Here is a 22812-nt window from a genome sequence, read left to right as displayed (position 1 = left end):
TCCCCTGGCCAAAAACCACCAGGCACCCAGAGCACTGAGAAATGGAAGTCAGAACTAAATTTATTTAAGAAAAAAACAAACCAAACAACAACCAATCAACCATAAAACCAAACCTTGTAAAAAGGAGGGGGAGGAGGCATCGATTACAAGCTCTGGAAGCTCTTGTCAGGACAGTGCCAAAGAAATCAGCTTTATACACCAGAGAGAAGGGGCCTGGGACCACCACCTCCACCCTGAGCCCCCCCCAGCCCTGCAGAAGCAGCCCCCTGTGGAGGTACCTTGGCATCCCAGCACCCATCCCCCTTCTCCCTCCACCACCATTAAAGTGCAGCAGGGAGAGGGAGGAGAGGGACTGCCTCCCACCCAGACCACCCCAACACCATCCCCTGGGGGCCACCAAACGTGAAACCTAGTGCCCACAGAACACCCAGCTCCCTGCTCCCCAGGGAGCTATGTGGTGGCCCTGAGGACCAGCAAGGAAAGGGCTCTCACCACCAGGGTTCCCAGCAACCTCACACACGTGGTCCCATACCGGGACAAAATACTCCCCATGAGCTACCTAATAGGAGGACACTGGAGTTGAATTCAGATCCAGGAGGACCAGTGTGTCCATGCTGAGCCCACCTGTCCTTAGGTGGCAGATGGCAAGAACAGGAGATGCCCCCAGTCCCTCACACCCCAGGAGAGATGTGCATCTCTCATGGGACTGTGGAGAGGCCACAGCCCTTCTTCCTCTGCCCCAGACACAAGCCATTTCCAAGAGGAAAACCCAGCAGAACCCAGCTAGGGCTTCCCAGCAGGTTCCAGGAACCTGCAGACAGCCCCTGGGGAACCCAGCCCACCTCTTGTCCTCAGCCCAAACCCCCTCATCCTGGTTCCTGCTCCTCTCAATATATTATTACTATTATGTGCAAGTAGTTTTGCATCAGAAAACCCCAAGCCCTCTCTGGCCCTGCAGCTCCAGCCCCACACCCACCCCTCAGCCCTGCTCCTGCCTCCAAACCTCCCTCCAGCCCCAGGGTGTCTTGGAGAGCAAAGTGTGAGGGCAGCTATTAGACAGCAAAGACTCCACCACCCCCCTCCCTCCCCAAACCCCGGCCCTCTCCCTGGCACAACCCCCCCTACAAGGACAGTCCACAAGGGTCAGGTCACTCCTCGCTCTCTTCCTCGTGGTGGTGGTGGCTGGAGGCAGGAGGTTCTTCCACCTCCTGTTGGTGGTGGGCATAGTGGTGGGGGCTGGGACCTTCAGCGGGCATGTTCTCCTCTGCATTCAGGTAGACATTGAACAGGGCTCCCTCATGGCTGGGCTCCTTCCCACAAGCCTGGCAGCTACAGTGAAGTATCTTCTCCACCAGCTTGTCCACCCTGGGGATCTCCTCATTGCCTGGACAGTCCAGTGTCACCTGGGAAGAAGGAGGAAGACACAGAGAGTGAGTGGGCAGGCTCAACGCCCGATGGCCGTCCTGCTGGGGGTGGTCTGATCTGCCCCCTGCCCTTAGAGCTGGGGTATCTGAAGCCAGCAGAGACATGTTGCTGCCCATCCAGACCTCCATGGCCAGGCTAGAGGCAAGAGTGCTCTGGGAATGTCTCACAAGGTGACATCTGCCCAAATGTCTGCTCTGAAAGCCAAGCAGAGAGCTGAGCCCTGGATCCCCAGGCTTGCCTCAGACACAGGGTTTGTGGCTCTGCCAGAATCAGCGGTGGCATGAAACTGGGAGGTCTGAGGGTGATGGGAGATGGGCTGGGAAAGCACTTCTGGACACCTAAGAAGGCAAAAGCTCCCAAGTGGGAGGAGGTGACAAAGAGAGTGGTGAGGAGAAGGGGCAGGTAGGATGAGCACAGGGATGAGTAATGCAGGGAGTGGTGGAGAATGATTCTGCAGAGTGACTATCATCCACTGGGGCATTGGGGCCAGCAGCCCCTTCCATCCAGGCACCTCAGGACAGGGCACACTCACCCTAGAAGGAAACTACAAGTGGGAAAACCTGAGGGAAGGAGAACAACTTGCCCTAAAGTGGTGGCAGAGCAGAGCTGAGAGCTCCTGAGCTTCCCTGCAGGAAGAACCGTGGAGCAGACAGTGATACTCACGATTTCCCACATGGACTGGGCTGGCATGCAGGAGTCACAGTGAACCAGGGACTCCGTGGACTGAGGGAAGGTGTTGGGGACACTGTAGCTGAAACACTGTCCCAGACAGGCCCTGCAAAGACAGCAGAAGGGCTGAGGGCTCAGAGGAGGTGCCTGCTGTTCCCAGCAAAAACAGAAGGAGATCTGACCTTCCAGAGGGACAGACAGAAGGACAGTGTCTGGCTTCTTGTGCGAGTGACAGTCCCCAAAGCCACTCTGGTGCCATCTGCAAGTGGAAATGGATCCATACCTGTTCTGGATGGACTTGGACTCGCAGCCACTGTGCCCCACAATCTGGGTGATGTTCTTTGCCTCACACCAGGCGCTCTTGTCCGGGAAGAGGGCGAGTTTGTTGATGGGTGGTGGGGCAGCCAGGAGCAGCGCTGGGAAGAGGGCACTGACCACCAGGCGTAACATCATGGCCAGCTCTGCCAGAGTCCTACAGCTGGAGACAGAGCAATGGGGCAGCGGGGCAGAAGACAGGCAAGGTGGCCTGTTTCTCCAACCCCAGGGTTGCAACAAGTGTGTGGGTACTTGTGTCTTAGGATATACTCGTATCTTGGGATGAGAGAGAATGGATTAAAACTGGGAGAGGGGAGATTAAGGTTGGACATGAGGAGGGAATTCTTTGCTGTGAGGCTGGTGAGACCCTGGCCCAGGGAAGCTGTGGCTGCCCCATCCCTGGCAGTGTTGAAGGGCAGGTTGGATGGGGCTTGGAGCAACCTGGTCTGGTGGGAGGTGTCCCTGCCCAGGCAGGGGGGTTGGGACTAGATGATCTTGAAGGTCCCTTCCAACCCAAACCAGTCTGGGATTCTATGATTCTATGATCTTCCTCCATGGCCAGGGAGGCTCCCGAAAATACCACACAGGGAGTGGGACATGCTGCTCTGCCTCTTCCCTCCTCAAAACCTGCTCTGGGGCAGGCAGTCACCTCTGTTACTTCTGAGCCTTGAGCCAGGAGCAAGAGCAGGATTTCCAGCATTTCCCACCCAAAGCTGGGCTGGGAGGAGCCTGCAGAACACAAGCCTCACTGCCCTGGGCCGAGCCAAGTGGGAGAAGCAGCAGAGGCTAGAAACGTTTTTATCTGAGGAAGGAGCAGACTTCCCCACTTCCTTTTCTCCCAACTTAAAAAGCCAAACTAGCCTTGCTGAAAGCTTTCCCAGGGAAAAGGGACTGCTTTCCTGGGAAGGAAAACCACTCTCCTCCTAGAATTGTGCAGCAGGTGTCGCTGCGAGGCAGCAGCAGGAGGGGAGATGTGGAAACCTCAATCCTGGGGCTGGAACAGCCCAATCCAGCATTATTTTTATAGAGCCACTCACGTTCAGCCAACTCTGAGGACAGGAACTTCAAGTCTGCAGACCAGGGGAGGTCCTTCAAAGGCCAAGCATGAACCTCCCTCGCAAAAGTGGCTGGCCCAGAAGGTCACTTGCCACCCCCAGAGAAAGCCCCAGCAGGTTTTCCGTGCAGAGCAGCTGGATCCTCCAGCCAAGGTGCCTGGACTAACACTCCCAATCACTGGGGATAGGCAGATGGAAAAGCATCACAGAAAACAGGGACATTTTTTCCTTTGTGGAGTTTGGATGGAGTCAGAGCATGAGGCAGACATTTCTACTCGTGAAAAATATTTGTTAGAATCATCTTATTTGTTATTTCCTTCTATTTATTTATCCAGATTAAGATCCAAAGCCCACACTGGAAAGACTCCTGTTGATTCCCATGGCTCTTGGGCCCAACCCTCAAAGTTTGCTGGGGAAGGAGAGGAGAAATGCCTTGTTTATCAGTCACCAGTGTCAGAGGCTGGTCCCTCAGCCCATCCTCAGAGTCTTCACCAACACAACCTCAGCTGGAGGAACCAGGTTCATCTAACCCCACAGCTCCAGCTCAGGGATTTTAAGTCTTTATGGGGCAGGTTTTGCCCTGTTATCCCTCCACTGAGCAGAACCTCCTGGATGGGAATCAAGAGAGATGCTTCCCCATCCTTCATCCCAAGGCATCAACCTCATTCCCTGGCCCCAGGATCTCTACAGGAATCAGGTGGGATCTCTGCTAAATTTTCTGATATCCTGGTGATACAGGACCCACAGCAACACCCTGGCTTCCTAATCCTCCCAGCACTTGTTCCTGTGAATCCCACAGGTCCCTGCAGAGGACACCTGCCCAAAGCAGGGTTTGCAGCTCTTGGTCTGAGATAAGCAGAGGGGTTTTGCCCCTTAACTTGTCCTGCCACTAATGAGAGCAGTGTGGTTAAATACATTTCTCCTGGGGCTTCGTTCTGCTCCCTTGTCTCCATTTCAGTGGGGGAATTCTGCAATTTCTGCTAAGAGGAACAGGCACACTCTGGGTTTGTTGGTTTTCTGAAACCGGCATCACTCATTCCTCAAATGCCAGCGGCTCCGTGCTGAGGAATCCTGCTCCCAAAGGCAAGTCCCAGATCAGAGCTGGGATGTGACCCAAACAGCAATAACAGCCCCCCAGGGAACAGCTGAAATTCCTCTGGAGTCAGCACACAAGTTCACTTCCACATGCCTGATTAGAGAGCAATTTCCTTCTTTCCAAAGAAAGGTGGTGACTGGGTTTTTTTCTATGCATCTCCAAAGAGACCAACATTTCTGTCTGTGCTGACAGCCCTACCCCCCTGGGACTTTCATTTTATTTTTTTTCCCCTGGGACTTTCTTTTTTTCCCCTGGAGGGAGGTGTTCAACAGAGAGGTGTTTCTGCAGCACCAGCCAGAGCAGATCCATTGCCAGAGGGATGAAGGATCATCTTGGAGCATCTGGGCTCCTCTCTCCCTCCTATGCCGAGGGGCAGATGAGTGAGGTTGTGCTCTGCTCAAGCACAGGACCTGGCCTGGGTTCAGGAGAGCACTTAAACATGCTTGAGTCCTCTCGTGTCTGAGCAAGGATGTCTTTGTAACAGGGCCCCCAGGCAGCACAGCTGCTGATCCAGCTTCAGAGGGTCAGTGGGGGAGCAGTGGAACCAGGTACCTCTTCAGAGCTGGAGCAACTGCAGTTTTACCCACTCCTCAAGGCACTGCCACCCCCACCTCACTGTGAGCCTTGGACAAGTCCACATCCACAGAGAGTCACGGAATGGTTTGGGTTGAAAGGGACCTTAAAGATCATCTAGATCCAACCCCTTGCATGGGCAGGGACACCTCCCACCAGCCCAGGCTGCTCCAAGCCCCATCCAACCTGCCCTTCAACACTGCCAGGGATGGGGCAGCCATAGCTTCTCTGGGCAACCTGGGCCAGGGTCTCACCACCCTCACACTCAAGAATATATTTCTATTGTCTAATCTAAATCTCCCCTCTTGCAGTTTAATCCATTCCCACTCATCCTCTCACTACAAGCCCTTGTCTGAAGTCCCTCCCCAGCTTTCCTGGAGCCCCTTCAGGCACTGGAAAGTGCTCTAAGGTCTCCCTGGAGCCTTCTCTTCTCCAGGCTGAACACCCCAACTCTCAGCCTGTACATACTATTTTCCTTCTCCAAGGAGCTGAGGTCAGGAGGGAGATGGGGCTGGAAGGAGGCTGCTCATAGCCCAGCTCAAACCAGTCATGCGAACAGAGCTGCCACCAAAACCATTCATCTGACAGGAGCCACAGGGCCAGAGACAAAAGCACCATGTTCCTTCCCCCCACTCCAACCACAGCTGGGAATGGAGAAAGGAAGATGAGGCACCAGAGCAGGTTTGCAACCTCCCTATTAAATAAAGGCAGGGAGCACATTCCTCCATGACAAGCTAAATTACACGTTGCAGCCCCTACAGGAACAAGTGTGTGGCTCCCGGGGCTGACCCCAGCCCTGCCATGAGCCCCTCCCCACACACTGGGGCTCCTTTCTCCTCTCCACACCAGAGCACTTTGTTTTTTTCCTCTTTCCTTTTTGTTTTTTTTTTTAATGTTTTGTTCCTGATGGTCAAAGCTTTTCAAGCAGAAAGTTCAGCTCAGTTCCAGCACAGCCCCGTGAGGGTCTCCCCTCTCCAGGGAACTTCTGCCATCCCTTCAGCAGGCAATTGGGAAACAAATGACTCAGCCCATCAGCCTGGCACATCCCAGCTCTGGAGACAACCAACTTCTCAGCACACACAGATGCAGCCTCGTGGTGAGCAGCTGCAAAGCCCTTTTCCAGCCTGTCCCTAAGCCCAAGGAGCTGAGAAGCAAAATGTCCAAGGCTGGTGGGTCTCAGGTGTAGCAGCTCAGCATCTTCTCAAGGCCTGGAGTCCTGCCAACAGCTGAGCCTGCCCATGATCTTGATTTTGGGATCTGGTGGTAGCACATTCAGATGTTTCTTATCACCTAGAAGAGGTCCTTCCTCCTATCCTGACAGTCCCAGGAGTCCCACAAGCAGGACAATGCCTGGAAGCAGCTGGGAAAAGCTACATGGTTGCACAGGCTGGAGGACAAGCACGGGAATTACCTCGGAGGCCATGTTCCCACCATCCAGCCCACAGCTGCTCCCAGCCATTTGGAAACCAAACACTTCTGGAGGAAAATAAAAAAAGATCTAATCAGTTTTACCCTCTTTTTCCAGCAGGAAGTTCACACCATAATACAAGACAAGCCTGCAGGTGGACATGGGGAACATTTCAGGAGTAGTTTAATGTATTTTTCTCCAGGATCTTGCAATTTTGCCAAGCACATAAAACCACAGACACAGGTATATTGTGCTCATGGCCACACACACAGCATCCCAGGTTCTGAGAGACAAGAAACCCCTGAGCTTTACAAACATGGCTTAGCCAGGGCTGGAAGCCTGGGAATCCAGCACAGAAACAGTGTCAGCTCCAGGCTGGACAGGAGGAAAATGAGGCACAAAACTGGGAATGGCCTCACCTCAGGGCCTAACTCAGTGACTCAAGTCTTTGTGTGAGATGCAGGAGATCTCAGCATGGATGGACAGGGTGAAGGTTTCAGCTGCAGGTCTGGAGCAGAGCTGGGGTCTCTCCACTTTCTCTCCTGCCTCCCTGGACATCTGGCTGTCCTTCCCAATGGAGTCAGCTTCCCACCCAGCCTGGCTCTCCAGTTACACCATATGAAGCTGCCAAGAGCAACCCCAAGTGGGTGTCAGGGATGAATCCCAGCAGTACCAGGTCCTGACTTTGTGTCCAACTAGTTATTTGTACCTCTTGGCTAAGAAAAGCTGCTGCACGACAGTGCTGGGAGAAAAAGAAGCCCCAAAGACACACTGCTGAGTGCACTGCTCCTTGCCTCAGTTTCCGAACTTGTAAGACCAGGGACAGGAGAGCCCTGGATGATGAGCTGATGGATGCAGAGAGAATGAGAAAGCACAGGGAGGTCCTTGGAGCACCAAACTTCTTTTGAGGGAAGAGGCTGCCTGGGACAGGAGGGGAGGGATGGCTGCCAACAGCCCTTGCCCCACACGACGCACGTTCCTCGATGGAAAGTGCTCCAGGGAAATGCCCCTGCAGGGCAGGTGGGATTCAGGCTGGGATATCAGTGTGGGTGGGGGAATCATGCAAGGACAGGGTGCTGCAGGGCAAGATGGGGCTCACTGTCTGGAGAAGAACTTGGCTGGGATCACTCGGGTGTGTGGAGGTGGCCAGGAGCCATCTCCTTGCAGGGAGCTGGAAACTCTACAAGGGAAATTATTTTTTAGGCACCTAAAAGGAAGGAAAACCCCAGAAAGGGTCTGATTTAGTGGCAACTGTCCCACAACATGGGTCCAGGACAGGGGGCATGGGTCTCCTTAGGCACAGGATTTTGTCTACACAGTAACTTCTAATCCTGAATTGCCTCTTAGGAATCTCAACTCAATTAATATCTGTTTACATGGGACAAAAAGTATTATAAGCCAGCCAGGAAAAAACAGTTCCTAAACCTGAAAAGTCACCAGGTACTGAAAACAAAAAAACAAAACAACTGCTTTTTACTCCATACTTGTCCTTATTCAATACTTCCCTCTCATTTGAAATGTAGCTAAAACCTCACAGTTTTCAATTTGGTTGCAAAAAATACAAAGTACAACCTCCTTCTGGGGTCTCAACTGTTGTTCCTGCAACAGCCAAAAGTTAATCTGATCATGATTCGCCAGGGGAGAAGAAAGAGAACTATAGACTGAACATGCCTGGAGTGAATTCTTCAGAGTACCAAGACACATGAGTGCTTAAGTGAAGAAAAAAGGTCACTTCTGAGCTGAAAAATTCAGCCTTGCTTTGCTGAGCTGCAAAATCTGTGAAGAAATTACCAAAAAAGAATAATAAAAAGGCCACAGGAAGACATTTTATATTTAACATGCACAGGAATCAAACCTGAAAGCTTTTTGATAAGGGAGCAAAAACTGTGTCATTTCTCACTGTGGATCTGGCTGCCTCTGCTCCTTTCAAAAGGAGATGTTAGATCTTCCCTCTCCCTAACATATTCATTTCCACTCCAGCATGGTTGGTTGGTTCCCAGAAATAAAGCAGAAATAGAGAAAAGCAGTGCAGCACTTTTAAAGCCCCTCTCCCCTCCTCAGGTTGGTCAGAATTTCAAAAGAAGTTGGTACATTGGGAGTTGAAATTCTGGCTTCTTGACCGTGCACTGAGTACTTGAGAAACTCATTTGATGCAGCTGGAAAAAAAATTCCTTTACCTACCAAAGTCATTGGAAAGCTACCTCTGGACTTAGATAGGCTTAGAATGGGATCCTAAAAGAGCTCTGCTGGAAAAGGGACACACTAATGGCCTGTGGAGCAGGCAAGGGTAATATTAACAGTTTCTGGTAATTTATTTCAATTGCTCCATTTCTTTTGCAGTACGAACAATCACAGCCAGGAAAATGCATCAAGCTAAAGCACAGGAATATATCCTGGCCTCTGCTGGGATAGATATTCCTGATGTCCCAGGATTATATCCACACTAGCCCCTGTTCCCTCTCTTCTTCAAGCACCTGCTCAAAACGTGGGGCTCTGCAGCCCCTGAGAGCAGCAGGATGGGAGCAAGGATCAGCTGTGCTGGGGACCTGGAAAACAAGCCTGGTACAAGCCTCCCACAGCTCTGGGGAGCAGCAGGACTGGGATTCCTGGGCAAACTGGGGAAAGGGAAAGTGTGCAGGCTCTGCCTGGGCCCCTGGCAAGGAAGGACTAGTCTGCAACATGCTTTGGCTAGAGCAGACCTAGGCAGTAGGTCCTACCCAAGCGTGCTGCAGATAAGATGAGAACTGGGCCCTTCCAAACGCAGCTGTTCTCAGCTTTGCAGCCAGAGGCCTTGCTCACATGCCTGGACCTGAAGGAAGCTCAGCTCCCTCCTGCCTTTCCCCTGGAGCTGGTGTTTCCCACACAGATCCCCAGCACTCCCTGCTGCCGAGTGAGCGGGCAGAGCAGGGCTGAGGGTAACCACAGTTGTCCAACCATGAACCACGGATCCAATCCCCTTGGAAACCCCCCCTTCAGCTGGGCTGCTCTCTCTGAACCTGCCTCTGACCCCTGCAAGCTTCCCACCCAGCGTGGGAAGGGGCTGTGTCTTTTCCTCCTCCCTAGCATCCCAAAGTGACACCACTGCCACCATCTCCCCACTGGCTCTGCAGCTCCAATCTCACCATTTCCCCTTCCAGCAGAACCCACAGACTCTCCCCTCCTTTTTGGGTGAAAACAGCCTTCACAGGGCTGGTGGTAAAATCCACACCACCTCTGGGAAGGGTCCCAAGACTCATTTGCTTTCCCCCAGGTTTGATTTGCACCCAGATTTTCCCAAGGGAGGGCTTCTCCCAGCAGTCCCAGTCCTGCCTTCCCTTCGAGTGAGGTAAACTGGGACCGGCTCCTCTGAATGACTCCACTGGTGCAAATGAGATCAGAATCTGGCACCGCTCGTCTGACTCAAAACAAGCGTAACTGGAACCAGATAAAACCAGTTCCTAGTACATAGTGGCCACCAGGATGATTATTAATTTTTTAATGAAGCACGCATGCCGCGTGAGGCCAGGCTGCAGGCAGGGCTGGGACCTGCCTGCAGTGCCAACCACACTGGCTTGGGGCTTGCTGGGTCACTCATTCCCAAACTTGCCTAAAAAATGGAGTCCCATCCTCCAGTTGTGCTCACAGGATCAGGTTCCCAGGGCAGGAGAAAAGGGCTTGTGGATCTTCCCCCCCCGCCCCTCTTTCCACCCATCTTGGCTGCAATGGCAGAAATCCAGTCAACCCAAGTGCTGTTTTGCCCTCTTTCAATCTCTGCTTTGCACCTCCTCAGTTTAGAGGATATAAAACCAAACATCTGGGTTTTTCAGCACTATCTCCAGCCCCAGAGCACAAAATCCCGTGGCAGAGCAGGATTTTTGGGGGCATCATCAGGGTCTGCAGCCCGGCTGGTGTTTTCAGTTGCTACCAGCCATGTTGGGGCTGGCTTAACCCTTGACATTTAGAGCGTCTCTCCTAAAACTGCAGGATCAGGCCCAGTGACCACAATGAAATAAAGTTGTGAACCAAATGCTGGTCTTTTCCTCTCTCTGGAGAAGGCATCTGAGCTCTGTGTCAGAGAAGCAAGAGGTTCAAGCCACAGCTGAGAGAGTGACCATAGGCAGGGCCTGATCCTGACGCCATTTCCAAAGCTCAACTCCAAAGGATTGAAATCTTGGCTTGGATGGAGGTAGCAAACTGGTAGAAATGAGTTGCTGGGTTGCTCTATTCCCAGCACGGGAGCTCATTTATGCCCAGGAAAGCTCTGGCCACCACCACCCCGGGTTGCTCTCTCTCTAAACAGCTCTGTGTGAGAAACAAAGGTCTGAGGAACAGCAGGCACAGCTCCTGGGAGGCACGGAGGACAGACACTCCCCCCTCCCCTCATTCCCACTCCCCTCCTCTCCCAAAAGAACAACTTTATCACGTTTTTAAGTCTGATTTGAGTGACTGAGAAGTTTCTTCGCCGTGCTCTGGCCCTTGCTTTAATGCAGGGGATCTCTGACCTCTGACGACTACAGAGGAGAGGTATTTTTTACAGCAGATTTAAAAATAAAAAAGCCAGAGCAAGGCCTTAGGATGGAGCAAGTCCCCAGGTCTGCCTGCCCCAGGGTTGCTGCAGCTATGATACAGAAGCTGGTGGACATTTTCCTACCAACACTTTAATGGGAACAGCACGGACCTCAAGGAGGAATAACTGCCCAGCTTTCCCACGGCTGTGCCAGCTTAACGCGACCTTGGCTACGCCAACACATGCCACGAGCAAAGTGACTCCAACACAGGCAGGTCTTGGAGGCTACTTAAAAAGCAGTTTGGCTTGTGGCCCAATTCCGGGCGCCCAAAACTCCCTCCAGCTCCAGCCTGATTCTTTTCCTTGCTTCGGAAAGATGAGCGGGCGCTCGGGAAGGTTTTGCTTGTTCACCCTGTTTGCAAGACCGCAAACTCCCCAAGCTGGAATTCACTGTGGAGAGGTCAAGCCAAGAGCCAGGATTCTTCTCAAGGCTGTTTGCAAACACTTTGGATTTTTAAACTGAAGGCAAACTCCATTTTCCATCCTGTGGTTTGCAAATTTGAGGCGAGCTGTCTCTCCTTTTATTTTTTTTGAGATGGGAAACTGCCTCCAAGAAGGGAAAGTGCCCATTGTATCCAGCTGGTTTTTGGCTGGTTGGACATTGCAAAGAGGACATGAAGTTCTTGGGCTAAAAATACAAGGGAAAATCTGGGTCTCAACCTATCACTGGGATCTTTCCCGCTCATTTTAGGAGGGTGCAGATTTAAAAACAAACCAAACAAAAAAACCTGTGTGGCAAAAGCTCTGGTGTCCCAACTTCACAAACACTTCACACAGGCTGAATGTTGAATTTGAGGTAGTTAATCTTATGGTAAAAGTTAGATTGTGGAGCAGAGGATAAGTTTCTCCAAAGAGAAATGTTAGGAGGCAAGAAGGGATTGTCCAGATCAACTTTAATGCAGCCTGAAAACGAGTTGAAGTGTGTTCTGTCCCCTGAACACCTCTCTGGGTAAAAGAAAAATCCCCACTGTGCCTAAACCACAGAGATGATTGTATGTAACACGTAAGAATTGCCACAAACACTTAGACAAAATGAAATACTATGTTAGGACTCAAGAAACAGGTAGAGGTGGATCAGATCTAAGCCTTTGCAACATTCCACTAAGGACAAAAACTATTTTCAGGAGACAAGGATGGAAATTCATCCCCTGTTCAAGCTTTTCAAGTACCAACAGTTCCCTGCCTTGCCATGGGGAAAATTTCCTTCCTTTATGATACCCAAAATACTTTATGTCCTCTGGTTAATGGATATAGTGAACATTCCTGTTCTTCCCTCTGCACTTTTGTTCCAAACCCAAAAGAGATGGGAAGGGCTCTCTCTGTGCCACAGATGTGCAACCCAGCTCCTCATATCCTATTCTTTTATTTTATGTCAGCTAAAGCAGCGGTGGAAATAGTTTAACGATTGCACAGCAGATTCTCCCCCTCCCCTCCAAGTCCTCCTCATCTGCAACTGATTTCTGCCCGTGGCAATATTCTCATCCTCCCGGCCATCAATCACCCGAGGAGTTAGGAGTCGGGGAGGGGGGGGAAAGAATAGAAAGGAGAGAAAAAGAGGCGGAAAATCTGGTGCTGATCAGCGGCGGGGAAAAAAGGCGCAGGTTTGTTGTGTGTTTCTTTTTGGGGTGGGGGGAAGGAAAGAAGGGGAGACACAAAGCCGCGGGGTACTCACCACCCAGGCGACGGCGGGTCCATCCATCCCATGGGGTCCGGGGCCGCGGGAGAGCCCGGCGGTGCCCGGCGGCTGCCGCATCCCCGGCGCCGCGGCCCCCGGAGGCGCTGCCGCCTCCTCCCCCCGGTGCCGGGCTCCGGGCGGTGCCGCCGGCCCCGCCGCTCGCGATTGCACAATCGGGGCGGGGAGGGACGGGGAAGAGGGGGGGGGGAGAGGAGGGGAAAGGAGGGAGGGAGGAGGGAAAGAAGGGAGGGAGGGTCTGCCCGCCCCCTCGCCGAGCAGAGAGAACTGAGAATCCCCGGGAAGGATGAACCCCCATCGGACGACACCCCTTCCCCGTGCCCGGCGAGCGCTGGAGACACGGAGGGGCGGCCCCCGGACACCCAGGGCCCCCGGGATCGGCAGCCCCGGGACCGGCAGCCCCCAGGACCAGCACGGAGCTCACCGCCCGCCCGCCTTGGGGGATGAAGCCCCCGCCAAGGGCTAAAAAGTCACCGGAGAGCCCGCTGGTACTGCACGTCCCTCAACATGACCTGGTTATAAAAGCAAAGCCGTGTGCGAAGGTACTTTTCCAGCGTTGGCTCCTGCAGGGACATAACGTCTGGATTTGGCTCACGGAGGAAGACAAACAGTTTTATTTAACCACAGTGATTGATAGGGAGTGATAGGGGTAGGGTCCCAGCAGCAGGGAAGGCTTTGGGAAAGTTCTCTGCCAACACCAGTGACGATGGATTCTCTCTATTTTTATTTAACTTTTTTCTTTATTTTTATTTCCTCCCTTTCTCCCTTCCTTCCCTTTCCTCCCTTCCTTCCCTTTCTTCCCTTCCCTTCCTTCCTCTCCTTCCCCTCCTTTCTCCCTTTCCTTCCTTTCCTTCTCTCTTTCTTTTCCCCATAAAGTTCTAACACCCAAACACAGTCCCAGTGAAAACCCCCCTCATCTCAGTTAGTATAAATGTCAGAGACCAGAACAACTGTTTCTGTCAAGCTGCAATTCATCTAATAGATGTCTCCACATTAAACCCTGGCAGGGCTCTACCCAAATCCAAAGATACCTGGAAGGCTTGGATGGGCTCTGCTGGCTCCTTTTGGGGTAAAGATTTGTACAGAGATGAGACAAGAAGGAAGAGGAGATGGTAGGAAAGCAACAGCTAGGCTGGGAGAAATGGTGGTTGTGCCCCACAAACGGTCCTGGGGAGAGGAAAGGAGACCAGGCCTCGGGGCTGGCTTTTTGCTGCGGGAAGCTGGAGGCTGCCAGTGAAGGACCATTTCCTACTGCTTAGTTCCTTCCAGCTCCAGGACAATAGGATTTTGTAAGGAGGATGGCAAAAACCTGCTTCCAGCATCACTTTCTTATCCTGCTAGAAGCAACCTACCCATCCCCAAACTGCTGAGCTCCAAAAGGGCCACCAAAGAAGGAGCCCAAATTCTATTCTCCCAAAATTTTAACCCTCTGCTGAACTTGGGCTTTTGACTAATCTCCACCTGCTCCTCATGGCCAGCACAACCAGCACTGAGCTGCCTGGGGGGCTGCTTTATTCTGAATAATATGAGTGAAAGACATCAGAGGCTTGGAAGCAAATTCACACATCTGGGGATAAATGAGGAAAACCAAGATGTAAACATGACCAGCTACAAAGCAAGAGACCACAGGCATTAAGGTGAAATTCATCCCCATGTGTCAGGTCCAGAGTTGAGTATTTTTTGATGGTTTTGGGGGATCCTCAGTACTGGGCTGTGATTACTCTGAGCAGAGTGCAAGGTTGCAGGCAGAGCTGTGAGCCAGCACACTGCTCATTCACTGCTTCCTACCATTCCTTTGTGTTCCAGTTCTGTAAACAGCCAAACAGCAGAAAAGGGAAACACAGTGATCTGTACATCTGGGGGTGGAGAGGCACGAGAAGCAGAGTTCAGGTTTGCTGGTGTCAGAAGAAACAGGCAGAGGTGCTGGAGGATGAAAGAAGCTGTTGAGAGGCTGTCAGAGCTCTGGGCCAACACTTTTAACTTTTCTCTTTGGCAATGCAGTATCAGCCAGAACAAGGAGTGAAGAAGACCTGATGTCTGCAGATGTCATTTGGACAGACCCTGGCTAGAGGCAGCCAGGAGGGAGAGCAGAGAGGCAACACCAGCAGGAATGAAGCCATCCTCACCCCCCAGGCCTCTTGCCCATAGCCAGGGTCGCTGGCTTCAGCAGCATCTTTACCCTTGCTCCATATCATTTACCAGCTCCTGCCTGTCCCAAAAACACCCCTGCCAAACCACATTCTTGTTTTCACACCAAAAAGTATGACAGAATACAACATGTGGGTTAGTACAACACAGCTCTCCCCTCTCACCCCCTCACAACAGCCCATTTCATCAGCCTGTTGTTTCCCGCTACAAACAGAGACACCAGGCGTGCAGAGCCTTGCCCAAAATGTCCACATACCCACCTGTGTCTTCCCTCCTCAGCCCTTTCCCCTGCTGTTCAATCACCAAGGCTTTTGTGCCATAAGACACAGCAGAAACCTGCTCTCTGGTCTCCAGGAGCTTCCTTCCCTCGCCCGCTGTTGCTGTTTTGGGCCTGCTGACAAACGCCCACAGTGCCAGGGGCTCCCCGCTTGTCAGGACAGGACTAGGAACTGTGGGTGTGAGAATTAAAAGGGTGTATTTGGAAGTTAAAAATAAAACTATTCCTTTTATTTGTGTCTTACACACAGATTCCAAGGTTCCCTGCCCATAGCTGGATGCTAGAAAACACACAAGGGGAAAGGCAGCTGAGAAAAGAGAGCATGTGTGTCTGCAAAGGGGACCTGACCTTCACACATCCCTGCAACTTTTTTTTAGTTCACCATCCCCCGGACACATGGTGTACGGTCCAGAGAAGCACTCTCAAGGGCTTAAACCCCCTGCCATGACCCACAAAGGATTTGAGACACTGATGTCTGGGTCTGCCACAGCCCTTCCCTGCCCTGTCTCAGGTCTCCTTCACTTCACCTCTCCACATTTGCTTTGCCAATGGGCACAAAATGGGATTGCAGCTCCCTGGAATGTAGGTGGCTTTTTAACTGCTCCCTTCTCCAGGATCATCACCTGCTGGAGTTAAACTCCCACTTCTTGGTTCCTAAATAAGCCCTAAAAAATCTACAAGAGAAGGGCTCAGGATCCCATGTGTAGGGCATATGTGCCCCAAGTGATGGGAGCAGTACTGATACCAGGAGATGGAGGCAAAAAAACTGGGGGGGTGATTTTCCATCACCATTTCAGGTAGATGATGGGAGGGGACAACGGTGGCAGGCAGGGCATGAGGACAACATCCTCCTGTCACCACCAGTATGTGACTCTCACATCTGCACAGTTTCAGCACCCACAGGCAAGGATGGAGCAGTCCTTCCAAATGCCATTCTTGCTTTATAAGACTCACCCAAAGCACGTGGGTCCAACAGCACTTCACTGCTCATCCAGACTCCCAGGTCAGTCCTCCCTGAGCACTGTGCCGGGCTTAATAACATGCACAGATGTAAGGAGAGACTAGAGGGGAAGATTCAGCTATGGGAAGAATCTGGACCAGTGAATTCCATCAAGCCAGAGCTTTACAATAACAGATCCAAGCTCTGTGCTGAATCCCTTTGTGCAAGCTAGATGGCTTGGACTGCAAAGCCCAACTTGCCCGGCCACGCGCAGGAGGAGAGATGCAGGGGACAGACCTGGCTGGCAGGGACTGTGCTGGGTAGTAAAGGGAAAGGATTTATCATAAGAGCTCATTAGAAAACATCTGGGCTCAGCAAATGACCTGGAATGCGACTCGGCAGCAGGGCGCTCCTCTCTTCCCGAGTCCCGGGAATGCGAGCTCCCGCAGGGCACGACTGAGCCAGCTGTTTCCTCTAATCCCATCAGCCTTTCCTTCCACGGGGGGTCCAAGGGCTCGGAGAGCAGGAGGCACCGAGAAAGCCCACTGGGCGAATGAGCGGTTTCTCTGTAGGGCTGTGCCAATGCGTTTTGGGGCCCTGGGGCAGCAGGAAAAAAAAAAAAAAAAGAAATGTACCCCTCCCATCTTGCTGCAAGTCCAAGTGTGTTTAATCGCTTTATTTTGCACCTTGCCCAATCGCTCCCAGGCGCTCTAGGCCCCTTCAAGCCTCCCTCCCTGGCTTCCCCAGCAACTCAGGTCATGCAAAACCCTTCTGCTATTCAGCTCATGTCTGCAGGGGCAGTTTCTAGCAGAGAGGGCTGGGAAGAAGCTGTTGGGCTTCATTTGCAGGTGCCCTATTCCCTGCGAGTTCAGAGTTGGTTGTTTTTTTTGCTTTCTACTTCAAAAACACCAGTTTCCTCCGACTCCATTCCACCCAGCTCCCTCTGATAACCATCTTCTTTTCTGCTGCACAACTTCCCCCTGCTGCAATCGCTCAGAACCTCTCCTTATATTCATCATTTTTCTTAGAGCACTGCCTGAAGTCCCCAGCCAAGCTCAGGGCCTCGTCACAATAGGTGCTTGTATGTGTTCTAGAGACAGTTCCGGCACCAAAGAGCCTCCAAACTATCAACCAGCAGGACAAAGTTAGAACATCCATATGAGTGCAGGAACATTTTGCACATTACTGAGAGGAAACCAGCCTGTAACGGGGTGACTCAGCCCACAGAATATTGCACTGCTTGGGAAGAGGCTCATGCACAAACCCTCTGGCTTTTCAGAAAAGCACCCAACATCTGAACTCTCAAAGTGTCAGTTTCTGGAGAGCATCAGGAGGTTTTTAAGGAGGGTCAAACTGTGTATTTGCTATACAGGATGTGTGTTTGCTACCAGATTCCTCTGCTCCCACTCACCTTACAAATGCAAATGTAATCCTTAAAGTGATAAGATGATCTTAATATTTTAGAGGGTGCGGTTCATAAAATCATAGAAATGTGGGACCCTGAGAAATCTGCTTTCATGGCCTGCCCTGAAGCAGGGTTGCGATGTTGGAGCTTGTGAAGCAGATAATACTATTAGAGCTGGTGAGGAACTGAATGAAACTGGCCAAGGGAGGCTGAGCTTATCACTGCTTCCTTGGACATGCTGGGACACCCCTGCTAGCACTGGACCACTTTGGTCTTCTGGTTTTAATTCTGGTAACAGGGACTGCCTCAGTGGCTGCTGCAGTGTATGACAAGAGTTAACATTGAAGCCTCAGTTAAATAATTACAGGCTCATCCTGTGCTCAGAGGAGTCACAATGACCTTGTCTCTATCTGCCAGCCTACCTCTATTTATACCTAATAAGGATATAAAATCCACAACTTTGTAGATAGTAAACTAGAGCCTCCCACAAAGCATGTTGCCTACTAGGATGGTCACAAAGATTTAAGGGAATTATTTCTCAGGCCTAAAAAGAACCCAGTAAATTCACTTTCTCTGTTCTGTCCATGGTGCAGACACCAGGACTATGTGGACTTTCCCATCCAGTCCTTCCAGTGTACCTCCAGTCCCAGGCTTCCACCCATCATTCAAAGAAGCAGGGGGGTTGGATCTAGATGATCATTAAGATCCCTTCCAACCCAAACCATTTTATGATTCTATGAATTCAACAATGGGCCCCATGCCTGGAAAAGGAGTGGGGGAAACACACACCGTCAGCCATTCCCTCAAGCAAAAGCAAAAAAAACACTCCAAAAGGGAGAAGCTGGAAGAACAAAGAAGCAATGATCATCATAGAAACAGGTTGTCTTACATGTGAGATTCACACCAGAGACGTCTTTGGGGAGTGTCTAATAAACAGGGTCCTAGAGCTGAAAAAATTCTGCATTTAGTTCATACCAGATTAAGCCACAGGACAGAGACCAGGACCACTGCACTTAACCTTCATGGCCTTAGAAGTTTAAGAGAATTTATGGCCAAATAAGTACAGTTAGATCATCTGAATCCATGTGTTACAGGTCATTTGGTTTCACCCCATCACTCCCATGTGCAGCACAGCAACTTGCATTTAAGACACCAAGAGCTGAAAAATCCACCCATTCCTCTACCAGCTCACCCCAGTCTCTCTCTGCTTATAATCCAGTTCCCCGCTGTCCATTTGCATGAGTCCAGCTTTGGCCCCCAGCCATTGCTTCTCATTGTGCCCCACCCTGTTAGTAGCAAACCGTTCAGGCCCTGGGGTTTCATAATCATCATAGAATCATAAGTCATAGGGGTTGGAAGTGACCTCTGAAGATCATCGAGTCCAACCCCTCTGCTGCAGCAGGAACACCTGGGGCAGGTCACACAGGAACACGTCCAGATGGGTCTTGAAAGTCTCCAGAGAAGGAGACTCCACAGCCTCTCTGGGCAGCCTATCCCAGGGCTCCATCACCCTCACAAGAAAGAAGCTGAGGTGGAACTTCCTGTGTTGTAACTTCCCAAAGTCCTTGTGATCTCTAGATGTGATCAGCATTTGTTGTGCCTGGATGTCAAACTTCATGTTTGACTATACCAAAATCTCCATTGCTCCACTTTCTTTTCCATTTACATCCCACCCACCAGCAGTTATTCATCTGCCACCATTCTGTACCAGGAATTTTACCAGGGAATGAAACAGGTCATCAAGCCATGACCATGTGGAGAGAGTATCAGCATTTGTTTTCCAGGGGGGAAACTGAGGTGCTGCCTATCACAACTGAACTCCTAAACCCTCAGGGAAGGTTTCATGGGATTAGTAATGATTTTGGGTTAAACTGTTAGTCACTACTAAGAGCTTCAACTGCAGCACTGAGGGGGAGGAAGAATACCCTCTAAAACTTCTAAAAGAAACATACTCCTTCCTACAACAAGAGATTTATGAACTGAATTTGAACTGATAAGGGCATGACCTTTTCTAGGAAGGGGCACACACTCCTAACCCAGAGCTGGAGCTTCTACAAGCACTAACAATAAAGACTATGGATGAAAAGTGATTTATTAGTACCAACAACTTTCTCAGCATCTTTCTAAGCTATAGGAGGTGGGTATCCACCACCAGGAGGAACACCCAGCTCTGAACAGCAAGCAGTGCTGGACAACTAAGTGCTGACAGCCAGAAGTCACATGAGAAACAGCCATCCACAGCTGAATTTCCATAAACTATGTTCCCATTTAGTTTCAAACTCAGTTCAGCATTTCACTGTGGGTGGGCTAGGGGCTGGACTCTCAGTTAAGAGACAGTAAGCACTGCCTACAGCTGCCTACTGGGGCTGGAGTGCCAGAATTTGCACTGGCCCCATTTATAAAGGCAGGGGTGGGGTGAGAGATGAGGAAAAAGTTGATTTCTTACTGTCAGGATGTGTGTGGTAAGGGGGGAAAGCAACAAACCCCAGCCAGCTCAGAGCAAAAGGAAGGGTCAGCAGTGCCTCACTGATTCAGAACACTGCTGAAAAATGTGGTTTTCCTGGCAGGGCACTGATGATAAATTCCCCAGCTCTGCCTCTCCCTTCTAGCATAAGAGCTATAACTCGTAGAGATTCCTACGACAATCACCACAGTCCTCTTCAGTCCACCCATGCACCCAGTGTTTGCATTTGCAAACAAGCACCTCTGTGATTTCTTTTGTGATGTTCAAAAAACTTGAGGGAACCTGGTAAAATACCCAGAAAACCAATTCCTTCCCCTTTGGGGAATCACCTGTGTGAACCCCCTGGAAGAGCAGAGTTACAACATGACTGCCGTGTCTCCACTAGTGGAATGATACTGTTTCCTTGATATCCTCCCTCTATCTTGATCTCTTAAGTTCATATTTAAGGTAGATCTACCAAGGCTGTGACTCTCTTCTGGTGTTATGCTTATCATACCTAACGTGGTGGTGTCCTATTCCATGAGATACCCAGAATAATAGAATCATGGAATGGTTTGGGTTGGAATGGACCTTAAAGATCATCTAGATTCAACCCCCTGCATGGGCAGGGACACCTCCCACCAGACCAGGCTGCTCCAAGCCCCATCCAACCTGCCCTTCAACACTGCCAGGGATGGGGCAGCCACAGCTTCCCTGGGCAACCTGGGCCAGGGTCTCACCACCCTCACAGCAAAGAATATATGTCAATATTTTCTCTCCTTATCAGATTCAGATTTATACCAAAGTCAATACTGAGGATCTCAGTGGTTTACACCTATTAGTGATTCTATAAGGAATCACCTCCTGGACAGTAAAACAGGATGTCTAACTTAGCAGAGATTTGCCATTAAGAATTTGGGGCAATTTGAGGAAAGCAAATGGTTGGAGAACATACCCTTCTGGAGTCTCCCAGGCTATGAAGTGGGCAGCCTTCCCCTGAGACTCCATGACCTGCCAAGTGAAAAAACAGTCAGAAAGGATGGCTGATGGAGTCAGTGGCTCAAGGCTCAAATTAGAGCCCCAGCTGAATGCCATATTTCCTCCCAGAATTATCACTGACCTTGGCTACAGCTTCTCCCATCTTTAAAGTGGGAATGATAAACCTTTCTACCTCCCTTAATCCCATCTGTTTAGTTTGTAAATTCTCCAGGGCAGAGCCTGGTTTTTATTTGTGTGTACAGCACCACATACAGCAAGGTCCTGCTCTTGGCTAAGGCTCCCAGGCAGGACTGAAATACAAAGAAATGACAGTATCTTGATCAAACACAAAGAACTCGGATAAACAACAGAAAAGCAGCTTGATATTTTTTTCCTGCAGTCTCTGCTTTTCTGTGACTTGTTTATTCATCTCAAAGCCTCAGCTGACATCTCATCAAGCTGTGAAGAGTCAGATTTGTGGCCAGTCAAGCATTTAGGGAGTTGTTAAGTGTTCAAAATTTGTTCAATTCAGCAAACAGCTGCTGGTTTGGGTTTTTTTTTTCCTTCTAGATAGTGGTACAGCTCCTTTACTCACTGTAAACTCACCATTTTCCTGTTAAAATTGCCTTGGGGTGATACAGTAACTTCTCCACCAAAAGGTCTCGTTACATTTTGGGTAGGGACACCTGACTTTTTTAGGCCTATCTTGTTTGCATTTCTTGGTACTGATCCAAATCACGCTACAGTTAAGATGAAGCAATGATTTCAGCAGGCTTAAGAAAGAAGGAAAAATGCGATCATTTCCAGATGAGTGTATTCTACTAAATTTAACATGCCTTTTGGTACTTAGAATTTCCACTTTTCCCCCCTTCCACTTATGTAATTAGAAATCAAGCAGCAAGAAACTGTTCTTATTCCAGCCTCAGTTGGGAACTCTATGGTCTCATTCCCATAGAGGGAAACAGATTTGTCGCCACAAGGTGCCATTTTGCACAGCTTACATGGACAGGTTCAAAAAGAGGTTTGAAATGATATAACTTTAATGAAACCAAAACAAATACAAGTCCATTATGTGCTAGTTATATATGCATAGATAGATCTCAACACACACAACAAGCAAGGCAGCTGTGAAAAACAAAATTAAGTTCTTACCCCATTTAAACAGCAATGACAAATGTTACATTCCACTTTTTAAGTTGTACAGTTTTTCCCACTCACTCCAGTGGATTTTATATTAATGAACAAGAACATTTCTTCTAATTATTCTGACTCTAGCAATAAAGGGCACATGGTGAGTCCCTAACTACCATGGTACCATCTGAGTTCCAGGGCCAGAAGAACCACTTGATCATAGGTCACAGCATCATAGACTGGTTTGGATTGGAAGGGACCTTAAAGATCATCTAGATCCAAGCCCCTGCATGGGCAGGGACACCTCCCACAAGACCAGGTTGCTCCAAGCCCCATCCAACCTGCCCTTCAACACTGCCAGGGATGGGGCAGCCACAGCTTCCCTGGGCAACCTGGGCCAGGGTCTCACCACCCTCACACTCAAGAATATATTTCTATTGTCCAACCTAAATCTCTCCTCTTTAAACTTAAAACCATTACCCCTCATTCCATCACTACACACCCTGGCAAAAAGTCCCTCCGTCCCTCCCCAGCTTTCTTGGAGTCCCTTCAGGCACTGGAAGGTGCTCTAAGTTCTCCTCTCAGCCTTCTCTTCTCCAGGCTGAACAGCCCCAACACAGTAGATCATATTAAGTAAGAATTAACTCTAGGAAGAACAACTCATTACCAGAGACCCTAAATAACACTGGGACTCATCATGATGGCCCAGA

At 50.4% G+C, this 22812-nt stretch overlaps 1 protein-coding gene across 3 annotated transcripts; it reads right to left on the bottom strand.

Moving 5' to 3' along the window:
- Window positions 1-1092: 1092 nt before the first annotated feature.
- Window positions 1093-20997, bottom strand: NBL1 (NBL1, DAN family BMP antagonist). 3 transcript variants are annotated; one of them, XM_051637550.1, is made up of 5 exons: window positions 12760-12903; window positions 6545-6609; window positions 2378-2572; window positions 2089-2200; window positions 1093-1403 (listed from the first exon to the last, which is right to left on the bottom strand). In XM_051637550.1, exons 1-5 carry the CDS (start codon window positions 12838-12840, stop codon window positions 1149-1151), a joined length of 708 nt encoding a protein of 235 aa, XP_051493510.1. In that variant the 5' UTR covers window positions 12841-12903; the 3' UTR covers window positions 1093-1148. The 3 variants fall into 3 exon arrangements, with proteins under 3 accessions (XP_051493510.1, XP_051493512.1, XP_051493511.1); XM_051637552.1 differs by lacking the exons at window positions 6545-6609; window positions 12760-12903 and adding an exon at window positions 20949-20997; XM_051637551.1 differs by lacking the exon at window positions 6545-6609 and having other exon boundaries at window positions 12760-12879.
- Window positions 20998-22812: the final 1815 nt, after the last annotated feature.

This window comes from Apus apus, chromosome 20 (genome assembly GCF_020740795.1).
Source record: "Apus apus isolate bApuApu2 chromosome 20, bApuApu2.pri.cur, whole genome shotgun sequence".
NCBI lineage: Eukaryota > Metazoa > Chordata > Aves > Apodiformes > Apodidae > Apus > Apus apus.
Note: the sequence above shows the minus strand (reverse complement) of the source record. Positions and strands in the feature narration are given on the sequence as shown.

What these genes read in the sequence shown, in the direction of transcription:
- NBL1 (XM_051637550.1), bottom strand. Translation starts at nt 12,840, where the DNA reads ATGCGGCAGCCGCCGGGCACCGCCGGGCTCTCCCGCGGCCCCGGACCC. An exon ending in TCCAAGTCCATCCAGAACAG is followed by an intron (nt 2,201 to 2,377) that starts GTATGGATCCAT and finishes CTGTCTTTGCAG; the next exon opens with GGCCTGTCTGGGACAGTGTT. An exon ending in CCCAGTCCATGTGGGAAATC is followed by an intron (nt 1,404 to 2,088) that starts GTGAGTATCACT and finishes CCTTCTTCCCAG; the next exon opens with GTGACACTGGACTGTCCAGG.